The 12,720-nt window shown below is 53.1% G+C and overlaps 1 protein-coding gene across 2 annotated transcripts in view; it reads left to right on the top strand.

Annotated features, from left to right (window-relative positions):
* WNT7A (Wnt family member 7A) overlaps nucleotides 1–12,720 on the top strand; it is a 61,264-nt gene that overhangs the window by 15,024 nt on the left and 33,520 nt on the right. For both annotated transcript variants that reach the window (XM_024245070.3, XM_054551259.2), the window contains exon 3: nucleotides 9,590–9,861. In XM_024245070.3, coding sequence (XP_024100838.1) covers nucleotides 9,590–9,861 — 272 coding nt within the window. The remainder of the gene's footprint in view (nucleotides 1–9,589; nucleotides 9,862–12,720) is intronic.

Here is a 12,720-nt window from a genome sequence, read left to right as displayed (position 1 = left end):
CCGTCCACAACCCAGGAGGGGAAGGGGAGTGGCAGCAGGAAGGGCTTGGCAGGGCGACGCAGACAGGAGCCCTGGGATCCAGAGTGGCTTGGCACGAGGGATTGGCACGAGGGACTGCAGGGCGTAGGGTAGGGAGGGTAGAAGAGGCTGGGGAAAGAGGTGGGACCAGGCATCCTGCAGGGTTTTGGGACCAGACTCAGGGGGTTTGCTTGGGGGGGAAGTTGTCAGAGGTATTTAATCAGAGGAGAGACAGGATGTAGGAAGATAATCAAATTCTTTGCACACACAGAACGTTGCTATGTCTCCAGCATTATCATCGGCAAAGAAATGGTGATTTCCCGCCATGTGCTCCTGGGGATGGGTGCATTCTTTTCCACATGCTCACGATCTCCTGTTTGGTACCCCCCTGCCGGAATTTTTCCAGGGATGGGCACAAATGACCTAGGAGTCAACCCCTGGAGTCCACCCTCCTCTGTCTACAATCTGGGAAACTGTGATGCATTTCTGGGCTTCTGCCTCCGTAGAATTTGTCACCACTTCTCTTGGGCAGACTTGAGCAGCTAAGGTGACTGCCTGGGCTGAGGGTCCCATGTCTGGGGATCCCCACACTCTGCAAAAAGGACTCCATCATTTTACCCATCTAGGGCTGTGAGAGTGCAACACATGTCTGGTGAGCTGGTGAATGCTTAGAAGGATGGATCTGAAGACCTTTCCAGTGAGAGAGACAGAAGCAAGGGGCGGGCCAGCTCCATTTTCTCTCTGCCATTTCTTAACAATGCGCCATCTTGCCCAAGCAAAAGACCTATTCTTTCCTTATTCTTGCTTAGAATGCAGCTAACAAAGGACTTTTTGTCTCGTTTGCATTTTTTTTTGCAAGCCTCAGTTCATCCTGGGTTTTAGCTCTCCTGACACTATTCTCTGAGATGAGTCTTTTGTTATAATGTTCTCTTCCCAGCTTTCATATGGTAGACAGGCAGGCAGGCAGGCGTGCGTGCGCATGCAACATGCAGACACACACACACGTACACATACACACACACACACTTGCTTTCACATGCACATTCATTCATTCATTCAACTGTTGAGGCTTCACAGATAAATAATCCAGGTCTCCACAACCTAGCGGCGAGAGACTCATCATTCAATTCAATACAAAGTAAGGATGGACAGGGTGCTGGGCCACAAGTGGAGGGAGGGGACATCTGGGAGGCCCCTCAGAGTAGGGAACTTGGGAGCCATGGCTTGATGGATATGGTGCTAGCCAATAATGCATCTAGTAAGAGCTACTGTTTATTGATCCCTTACCAAGTGCGGGCTGAGCTTGTCATGTGCATTGGCTTATTTCATCCTCTCCACAACCCTGGGAGGTAGACATTTTGTATTCCCACTTTACAAATAAGGAAACTGAGGCCTTGAGAGGTGAGCTAATTCATTCAGGGTCCCGCTGCCAGGAAGAGGGAGTCAGGACGTGAACCCAGATTTATCCACCTCCAGGGCTCTGCTTTAAAACCTCCTGGGCTACATTCACTGCCGCTTAGCAGGCAGATGGAATAAGAAAGACAATTGCAGTCTGAGGGAACAGCATGTGCAAAGGCGTGAAGCCAAGAAGGAGTACATGCTGACCATTGGCAAGTGGTCGGCAGTGTGCTCTGGCCTTGCTCAGTGGGAAGAGAGACCTTTGGATGGAGAAAGACAGAGGCTGGGGCTTGCGCACACCCCTCCCCAGTTTCCCTAGCTGTGGGCCTGTTACCTTACCAAGCTCCACCCAGACATGGCTCCCTGCACCCCCAAATCTTCCAGTTATTCATTGAGAGGCTCCCTGGTTCCTCTTGATGAGACAGCCCCATGTGGCATTCTGAGCCCAGAGGGGCTATGAACTGCCATGCCACGGGGCTGGCAAGCGCAACCTTTTTCCATCTGTATATTTTCCAAATCATATATTTCAGCTTGTGTCACTGCAGATTGCTTGCTCTCTGACCCATTGGCTTTAAATAGCAAAAGAAAAAAAAATACAATGCACTTTGTGGTTTCCAGTAAGATACCGTAAATACACCCAGATAATATTCCGGTGCAAACCATTTACAGTGGCTGCACAGGGCGGTGGAATGGAATCTTTTGGGCAGGCTTGGACATCAGTTTATTTCCTCTGTACCCGCTGGGATCGTTATGGAGCTGGAACCACAGAGGGCGTCAGCTGGGCTCCCCATTTTCATCTCAGTGATAATATGTATCGTTCTTTATCCAGCACCTTCTGGGAGCTCCATAGAGGCTTCATTCCACAGAGGTCTCATTTAATTTTCACAACTTGGCAATGTCCTCCTAAGGGTTCCCACTTCACAGATGGGGAAGCTGAGACTCAGAGAGGCAGAGTCCTTGCTTGGGGCTCCCCCAGTGAATGAGAAGTAGACAGGAGGGACTGACGGGTTTTGTCTTATCTGAGTTCTGAGCTGAAGTCACCTGGGATATCCCAGGAGGGAAGGTCTCTGGGCTTCTGGATGAAAACTTTACCTGGAGATGTGGGTGGATTGAGAGGTAAGGAGGGCGTGGGGGAGGTGAGGGAGCCAGGGGATCTTCTGGTCTTGCTGAGTCACTGGTGACCTTGAGCAAGTCTCCCATTCTCCTTGAAGCTGTCATTCCAGTAGGAGCCCCCTGGCTTTGTTTCTGTGGCTCTAGGAATCTCTTCTCTGATTCTGGGGAGAGGAAGGGCTGGCAGAATCCACACCCGCCCACAGCCTCACCTCCTCCGGTGCCGCCCTGGCTCACCTGCTCCCGCCACTAGCTGACCACACCACACCAGGGCCATCACTCAGGCTACCCCTTGGCCTGATGCCTTCTTTGCCCCTAGAGAGCCTCATGTCCTCCCCACTCAAGGCACCACCCCAGATGTCCCCGACTCCCATCACTGCCCTGTGTCACCTTCTTCAAAGTCCTCGGCTGCCACGGAGTGGCATGATCCTACTGCCTGTCCTACGAAGGCAAAGCCATGTCTGAACTCCTCATCTGAGTTTCCTCATGCCCTAGAACAGTGCCTGGCACATAGTAGATGCTCAAAAAATATCTGATGAGTGAAGGAACAAACGGCTTGCTCAGGGAGATGGAGGGGAGGGCAGGATTTGAGGGAGGTTCTTCCTCTGCTCCTGGGCAGGAGGGAGAGGCAGGTCCTTCACAGCAGGCTGTCCCCACTGCCGGGGGTGGAGGATCTGATCCTGGAGGGCACACAGGCCATGGTGGCCAAGCCCAGGGTTCACTCACAGGCTCCACATGGATGATCTGAGCAAGAATGTAGGCCTGGAGTCAGTAGGACTGGAATGGTTATCAAGACCTTGAGGCAAGGGAGTGGGTCAAACTCTGGGGCCAGCTGTACGAGTTTGAATCCTTACAGGTTGTATCACATGGGCCTCAGTTTCCGCATCTGTAAAATGGAGATAATAGCGGCCCCCACCTCACACGTTGTTGCCATATATTGTAGATCTATATTGAGGGCTTAGAACAGAGCCTGGTGAATAAGAAACATTTTGTATGTCTTTGCTCAGCTTTTTATGTACTATATGTCATTGGACATATGATCTCATCCCATTTCCACAGCAATAGAACAGACCACCCTTGCAGATATCTCCTAAGATAAATGAGATGGCATTCGGGAAATTACCCACCTGAATGAAAGGGCTTCCCCATACAGCTGAGAGAAGGGCTGTTCTCGGAGCAGTGAGCATGACCAGGGTCCAAGGGAGTTCTCTGGAGTGGTTAGGCACAGCAGGTGACCTCCAGATTTGCATCCTAACTCTTCCTGGGCAAGTCACCTCATCTCCCCAAGCCTCAGTTTCCCTACCTTACCTAGGATGAATAAAGGAGGCAGACATGGATGGAGTCTGAGATTTATTTTAAGATTCCAGGGGGCTTTTCTACTTTCTACCATCAAACCCTGTTCTCAGCTCAGCAAGCCATCTGATTTGAATGGTTTTGATAAATTATTTATTGATAAGTTTTAATTGATAACAACTGAATGCCATCTCATTTTAGAAGTAAGTGCATTCTGACAAGAGTTGATGTCTTAAGCCAGAAGAATCTCTAACCTTGGGGTTTCCATGCACTGGTGGGCCAGGAAGGGAGCTGGGGTGGGGCTGAGGAAGGACACTGCCCAACTTGGGCCTTGAATCCCAGTTCTGGTCAGTTTCTAGCTGGGTGACCTCAGCAAATCACTCTAACTCAGAGCCTCCATTTCCTCAACTGTAAAACCATGGGGAATGACATCTACACTGGGGAATGTTGTGAAACACTTCACAGAGGACCAAGCATGGGTCCGGAACCTAGTAGGTGCCCAACAAATGTTACCTTCTGTCTACTCTTTCCCATCTTCCTTAAAAAAAAACCCAAGTGTCTGGCTAACTCTGTGCTGATGCCTTGGGGCAGTCTTGTTTTGATGAATGGGCTAGGAGATGGGCTATAAGGGGCTGGAGTTTATCACAGGTTCCACACTTGCCTGGTTGGATCCTCTTGGAGCCTCAGTTCTCCCATCTGTAAAACAGAAAGGCTGTTATTACATCCCTTGAGGGTTGTTTTCCTAGGGAATAGATGGGCATCCTCTTCTAAAGTGCTGAGCATGGAGTCTGGCAAACAAAAAGCACCCAAGAAAGACCATGTGGTTGAAGGCACACAGTCTGTGGAGACCAAATCAGAGCTTTCTTTCATTCATTTATTCATTCCACTGCTATTTACTGGGTACCTACTGTGTGCCAGGCCCCAAGGACACAGCAAGGGCCATGACAAAGTGCTTATCTTCAAAGCAATTATATCCTAGAGGGGCAGGGGTCATGGTGGTAGGGCTGGTATGGGGAACAGATAATCAGCAGCTAAGTCTAAAATGGCAGGGAGCAATAAGGGCCATGGATAAAACAGATGCAGGGCAAGTTCCTCTCTGTACCACCCAGTGGCACCTATAATTTCATCAATTATTATAATTTTAATGCTCACTACTATTTGTTTAAGTACCTGCTAGGTGCCAGGTGATGTCTACCTCTTCCTACAGGGTAGGTGCTAATAACAGATGAGGAAATGGAGGCTCAGAGAGGTTAAGTGACTTGCCCAAGGTCACACAGTTTTGGCAGGGTTGAAATTAGGACTCAGGTCTGTCTCACCCCTCACACATTTTGGAGGAGGTTGGAGACAGTGGGAGTGACAGATATGGTCCCTGTCATCTTGTAAACCTTAAATTTGGCTGGGCAGACAAACACTAGATCAGCCTCACATACTTGCCTCTCTGTTGTGACCTTCAGGACATTGTGAAATGGGACTCAGTGACAGTAACAACAACAAAACCGCAACGCAATGGCTGATGTTTACTGAGCACTCGCGGCATGCCAGGCACTGTGCTCAGCACTGCTCAGCACCCCTTGTTTTGTAATTCAGTTCACTTAGACACATAGATGCTGTGTAATTGTACCCATTTCACAGAGGAAGCGATGAAGGGTCAAAGAGGTTAACAGCCCTGACATTAGTCACACTGCCAGCTGGATGCTCAGGATAGTTTCCTCCATGGTAGTGTGGGGGTGGAGTGGGATTGGATCATCCCAGTCTAATGTGGGCGGGTAAGGCCAACGTCAAAGTTAATGGCAAGAGTCAAAAGTGACTCTTCCACATCCAGAAGGATTGGACTTTACCAGCCAGTACCTGGGTCCTTGAAAGCTCTGAAGCCAAGAATGACTGGCCCTCATCGGCGCCTTGACTACAGCCTTCACTTCTCAGGGTCAGTGGGTGCTGAGGAAGCCCAGCTTGGTAGGGAGGGGAAGGCCATGGCACTTGATAAGACCTCACTCTGGGCTGTGGGGAAGAAAGCTGTCCATCTGGAGCTCGGGGGGTGAAATGCGCCCCAAGGTGCAGCTGCCCTTCCCAACTCAGGGGTGGGATGGAAAGGATGAGTGGGTGGAAGCCGTCAGCGGTTAGCTGTCCATTTCTCACCATCTGCACCATCATGCACTGCTCCAGAGACTGAGAGACCCAGGGACGGTCACCACTAGGCTGTAGAGCAGAGGACACACGAAATTACCACAGGAGTCTTGGGCTGGCAGCCCCCTCCTCTGCCACCTGCCCCTCCCCCAGGGAGAAGCCAAGGGAGAGGGGCCAGTCTTTGAGGACAGGCCAGGCTCTCTGCCCCGCCTCAATTCGCACACTCCATTCTTGGTCTGATAAAGAGGACACAGTCTCCCGTCAATGGCTGGAGCCTGCCGGTGGTGCCTGCCCACTGCACCTGGGAATCATTTCATCCCTGGGGGCAGTTCTTGGTCTATATGGGGTGCCCAGAGGCCGGGTCTGCAGCTCAGCTCTGCTGCCCACATGTTGGGTGTCCCAGGCAAGCCAAAAGCCTTTGTGTCTTCAATTGTAAATGAAAAGCCCTACTCCTTACCTCTCAGCCCTCTTGTACTTGTAGAGACTTGTTACCTCCATCATAGATAAGAATTGTTATAATTGGAGCATTTGGGGCCACTTTCTCATGCCAACCTCTGTGCTAAGTGCTCTACCAGTGTTAATTTTTATCATCACATTTTACAGTGGGGGAACTGGAGCACAGAGAGGTTAGGTGACTCACCCAAGGTCACACAGCTAGAAAGCAGTGGAACAGATTTCTTCCCTGCCATCCATTTGATTGTCCTTTTATCTCATGTCCTTGAGGGTCTATTCTTGATATTGACTGTCTCCCTGAGGGTTTGGTTTTCTTGTGAGTTTGACACTCTCGAGTGTGAGCTGGTACCTGGGCTTGGAGAGCTTTCTCTTTGCTCCTCTAGGGTCCCGGGGAATCACTGGACCAGGGGTGAGTCTTCCCACTTGCCTTGGAGCCCTTGGAGCATGCAGGGGGATATATTTGAGCCTCAAATCTATGCAAATGCAGGAAGTGGCGATTGATTTCCGGGAGATTCTGGCTTCCTCCAACCCCGCCTGCCCACCTCCTGCGCTGGCTGGTGTGGACCTGCCTGCCTGTCTAACTTTGCTGGAGGGTGGGGACAGGTGCAGACTTTTCCTGTCTGTCTGCCGTTTCTTTGCCCGAGGATCTATCCATGAGGCTCTATCTCTTTTCCAAGGCCCTGCCTCAGCAGCACTCAAAGCCTGGTCTCCTGACACCTCATGGGCTTAATCCCAAAGCTCCCTCCTTGGCAGAGCTCAGCAACATGCGTCTATTCCCACCTATCTTGCTGGCAGTTCTGTCTTCAACCTGCGGCTGAGACAGCTTCCCTTGTCCTCCTGTGGCCCGGCCAGCATGCAGATCTTACACAGCATTTCTTGATTTCATGCAGCAAAAGCATTGTTGTGTTTTATTGCTGGACCAGAAGTCGAGCCTGTGCCTGTGCCCCATGGCTCCCCTGTCCTTTCTGCCCTGTGCTAGTCCCTCTGATGGGCATGTGTTACTCAGAGATGTTTTCTTCCTTCTCCTTCTCCTTCTCCTTCTCCTTCTCCTTCTCCTTCTCCTTCTCCTTCTCCTTCTCCTTCTCCTTCTCCTTCTCCTTCTCCTTCTCCTTCTTCTCCTTCTCCTTCTCCTTCTCCTTCTCCTTCTCCTTCTCCTTCTCCTTCTTCTTCTTCTTCATGGAGTTTCGCTCTGTCACCCAGGATGGAGTGCAGTGGCACAGTCTTGGTTCACTGCAACCTCCACCTCCCAGGTTCAAGCAATTCTCCTGCCTCAGTCTCCCAAGTAGCTGGGATTACATGTGTCACCACGCCCAGCTAATTTTTGTATTTTTAGCAAAGACAGAGTTTCACCATGTTGGCCAGGCTGGTCTCGAACTCCTGAGCTAAAGTGATCTGCCCACCTCAGCCTCCCGAAGTGCTGGGATTACAGGCATGAACCACCATGCCTGGCCCCCTCAGAGATGTTTTCTAGTACTAAGGAAATGACAAATGCAGAGAGTTGCAAGCCCAGTAGGTGCTAAAATAATATCCTTTCCTGGTCCCCAAAGTTGAGCTGAGTTCCCTAGGGGCTCCATTCCCCTTGGTGCCAAGTTTCATGTTTGTGGAGCCAGGCACTGGCTATGCATTTCTGCATTTGACATGCCCCCTTCTCCTGTACCTTCTCAGCAGCTCCTGTCAGGTAGGCACTGGCACTCTCCAGACTGAGGTGGGGAGAGGAGAAGGAGCTCGCCCAAGTCCCAGTCAGTAAGTGGCAGAGCTGGGACTTGAGCCCAAGCATTCTGGCTCCAGAGCCTCTGTGTTAGCAGGGACGCCATGGGTGGGCTGGCATGGCACGCCATGGCAAAGCCAGCCTTGGCATGGGGAAGCTGTCCAGTCCAGCAGGTGGACAGGCCTACCTTCTGCAGGGTGGGAGGGCAGCGATGGGGTAGGGGGACAAGTTGTTTGTGTTTGTCTCCCCCTCCTAGGGAGGGAGGTCCCAAGGCGAATGAGAAGGTGGGTGGGGAAGGACCTCCCTGAGCATGGGACAGAGTGACCTGAGGCTGGAAGCAACTTGGAGCAAGTCATCCACCTCCTCACTTACTGCTTAAGCCGTCTCCATCCTGGCATTCTGAAACACCTTCTCTGGCCCCCCTTTGCGTGCTCTGGGTTCCAGGGCCTCTTCTTCCAGGTGCCTTCCCTGAAACCCACCCAGGCTCCATGACAGTGAACTTGCCCAGTGCTCCTCAGGGCTTATACCACACACAGGGCTTCCCATAGGTTGCTTTGGTCAGTCTTCACCCTGTAAAGCAGACATAGTCCTTGAACCCATTTTGCAGGTGAGGAGACTGAGGCCCAGAGAGGCTAAGAGGCTAAGAGGCGAGGTGGCAGCACCATATTTAGGCCAGCTCTGAGTGACTGCCTGTCCCACGCTGTCTACTGCCCCCCAGATGCTCAGGACCCTGCCCCTCCACTGGAGACACTCACAGTCCAGTGAGGGGGCCACAGACGAAGGGAGGGGATGGACATCTGAAATAGCAGTTGACACACAGAAGGAGTAGTAGTGGCCACAAAAACAAGAGGTGGGGTGCAGTCAGGTTCCATGAACGAAACATGGGGCCAAGAGCTTTCCATGGACAAACTCTTGTTCTCCCTCATTGCCATGAGAAAGGTACCAATGATATGTCCCCATTTTACAGCCAGAGAGACTGAGGCTCAGGGAGGAGTAGTCGTTGACCAATAGTCACAGAGCCAGGGATTGATGTTCCTGGGATTTAAACTCAGGCCTTCTGGCCCCAGAGCCAGTGCCCTCTGTGGGTGTTGGGGAAACGCTGCTTTACGATGCTGTGAGCTTTATGCACGTGTGCAGGCTACATGGTTACATCAAGTGTGCTCGGGAGTGGGGAGTGGGGACTGATGGGCTAGAGGGGTCCCCCACATCTGGCCTTCAAGATCCTGGGCAACCAGCCCACATACCTTCCTCCTTTACTGCCCAGTTGACTCCCCAGGTTCTGGAGTTGAATGGATGTGTGCGTAATGGGAGGTGCTCAGCTCATCACCCTAAGAGGGAGCTTTGTTGGAAGTTAGGAACGGGTACTCAGTCGAGCTTTGGAGAGCCATTGCATTGAGCTCAGCCTCACTCTTTAGTCAGGCCCAGCCTCCTCTCAGATGCCTGGGACCTGACCCCAATTTGTCTCCTCTTCTCTCCTCCTCACAGGGAGCCGGGAGGCTGCATTCACCTACGCCATCATTGCCGCCGGCGTGGCCCACGCCATCACAGCTGCCTGTACCCAGGGCAACCTGAGCGACTGTGGCTGTGACAAAGAGAAGCAAGGCCAGTACCACCGGGACGAGGGCTGGAAGTGGGGTGGCTGCTCTGCCGACATCCGCTACGGCATCGGCTTCGCCAAGGTCTTTGTGGATGCCCGGGAGATCAAGCAGAATGCCCGGACTCTCATGAACTTGCACAATAACGAGGCAGGCCGAAAGGTAGGAAGCCAGGGAGGGCAGCTGGGCGGCACTCGCGGAGATGCTGCAAAATGGCTTGTTTGTAACATCTGGTGCTGGGTGTCTGCTGAGGAGCCACAGGGCTCTGCCCTCAGCCTCATTCTGCTTGTGCTGGCATCAGCTTGTGGCTGGTCAGGATTTGTGTATGGCACGAAGCTTGTCAGTTACTGAAGAGGTTGGATAATTGAGTCTCCCTTAAGACGAATTGAATGTTACTCAGCAAGATGGAAAGAGGGACAGATGTGAACTCTTATCCTTGGGAGGGACCAAATTAGCCTTTCTCCCTTGCTCCCTTCCTGCCTCTCTCCCTCCTTTTTTCTCTCCCTCCCTCCCTCCTTCCCTTCCTCTCTCTTCTCAGGCTTCTGGCCACATCCTGTGTGTCAGAGCCTCCCAGGTGGCCTTGGTGAGTCACACAGGGGGATTGCTCACCTGGTCTGCCCCAGGATGGTGTCCTGGGGGAAATTACCAGGCCCTGCCTGTCTAGTCTCATGGCTGGGAGCTCCTGCCCAGGGTGGTACATTCCTGCAGTGGTCCCAGCTGCTCCCTCCTCCCTGTTTTTGTGGTCAGATCACCCTGCAGGTCCCAGGTCCCAGGCTCCCTCCTGCCTTGAAGCCCTCACTTCCTCAAGGCAGACAGGAGGAGGACATGTGGCTTCCCTCTCCCAGCCTCAGTTTCCTCACCCACGGCTCCCTGGCTGGGCCATGGTGAGAATTAAGGGAGGGAATAGCACGTGGCCCGCAGCAAAACAGGGTCAGGGTGGATCCCGTGGGAGTGTGTTCTGTGAACCACACAGCTCCACTGGGCATGAGGCTTGTAGCTGTTGCTCTGTCATACTGCCGTGAGCCTGTGGGCAACACAGACACTGGGAACTGCCAGAGGCTGTAAGACCAATCTCAGTGGGCTTCCTGGAGGAGACAGGCCTCGAGAGATGAGTGAGGTTTGGCTAGGCAGGGAAAGGAGGTGGAAGCAGCCAAGATCTGGTGAGTGGGGGAGGAATGGACACAGACCCAGAGGTAGGGGCAGGGGGCCAGTTAGGGACCACACTGGCTAGTCTGTGAGCCCCTGAAAAGGGAACCCCTGCAGCATGGGGCCAAAGAGTGCAGCCTTGGGTTCTGCCCCCAGATCTGCCTGTGGCTGCCATGTCCTTGTCCTTCAGGTTTCAGCCATGATGTCCTCTCCCCAGAGAGGTTTCCCTTTACATTCCTTCCTAGCCTTTTCTCCGAGGTTGCCTTGTTCCGTGGCTTTCTCCCCTCTCTAGACTGTAAGCATACTGAGGACAGAGGCCTGGGCTGTCTCAGACACAGCAGCACTGCAGAGCACGGCACACAGTAGGCACTCTACAAATATATATGGAGTGAATGGATGAGTGCCTTGTGGTTGCTGGGGAGCCTCTGATGGTTCTGGGGCAGGAGAGGGGCAGAAGTCATAGACCCTTGGGAGGCAGAGGGCTACCTTGAGTGGGGTCAGGAGCTGGGTGTGAGAGGAGTGCAGGCCAGGCCTGACCTGATGTTTTTGAGCAGGAACAGCCCTCCCAGCTCAGGAAAGCCCAGTGGAGGGCCATACATCCTCCTGCCTGCCCAGTGCTCTCTGGTTAGGGAGGACCCTTGGGGATGGCTTTCTAGAAAAGCACTTCTACAGACACTATGTATTTCCTGAGCGAAGAGGTGGGACTGTGGACTCCCCGGTGTATGCAGAGAAAGGCCTGAGTCACACCCATCCCGCCCCTTTGTGCTGTAGGGATGGAAATGGAGGCTCAGAGAGGGTACCAGCTGACCCGTGGGGACTTAGGTCAGTGACCACACACACCACTCAGCCAGAGCACGGCGAGATGGTCTTCCAGCCTAGCCCCAAGTGGCCAGACCCTCACTTGCTGCCATGGGACACCCCAAGGGCCCCGACAAGGGCAGGAACAAAGACAGCCGCCAGCTGCTGTGGGTTCCAGCCCCTCTTGCGACCTCAGTTTCCACATCTGTCGACTGGGACTATGACCCACTCCTTGTTCTGACCGGTGCCAGTTGGTTCCCCAGGATTTTGCAACACGCCATTTACTCGACGGCATGGGACCCCACCCCAGAGGCCCCCTCCCAACAGGCTGCCATGGGCTCCACGCATGGCGGGGCTGGGGAACCGACAGGAGCAAAGGGGCCAGCCTACTGCTGCTCCTGGCTGAGCGCCTCGGAAAGGCCCGCAGATGTGTTTATCACCCGCTCCCTCACTCCTGCCGTGAGGAAACAAGACTCAACCTGACCACAGGCTCTGGGGCTTGTTGGCAGCTGGTGTGGGAGAAGGGGAAGCGGGGAGGCCGGAGTGGGGGGGTCTGCACCATGTGGCTTCTGCAGACCTGATGAGGGGCTGCCCCAGGGCTGCATGGGAGCCCCCAACTCCCCTGGCAGTCGAGGGAGGATAAATGCTGCAGGGGCGTCCTGCCCTCACAGGTCCCCAGTTTAAGTCTGAGCCCGGCAGGGTGTGGGCCATGGGGCAGGGGCAGCACCGCAAGGAAGCTGCGGAACATCCCCCTCTTTCCCTCATTGTCTCATCAATTGTGTGGTCTGCAGGCCGAATCAGAATGGTTAGGTGCCAATATCTTTTGGCGAGGTGATTTTAGAATTATGGTTTCCCCTATTGGCATTTCAGGGTCTTTGTACTTTGGATTGAAATCAGTGGCCGCTCAGGTCGGGGTCCCAGAATACGAAGTTCACATCCTAGCGTGTGATGCGTGGAATCATAGACTCCTCAGCTGGGAGGAAGGGAAGAGTCAGAAGCATTGTGCTGAAACCTTTGGATGGTGGAATCTTTGCGGCTTTGAATAATTTCTTTCCTGCCTTTTGGGCAGCAAGGAAA

This window comes from Pongo abelii, chromosome 2 (genome assembly GCF_028885655.2).
Source record: "Pongo abelii isolate AG06213 chromosome 2, NHGRI_mPonAbe1-v2.0_pri, whole genome shotgun sequence".
NCBI lineage: Eukaryota > Metazoa > Chordata > Mammalia > Primates > Hominidae > Pongo > Pongo abelii.
This window is presented reverse-complemented; position numbering and strand designations above follow the sequence as displayed.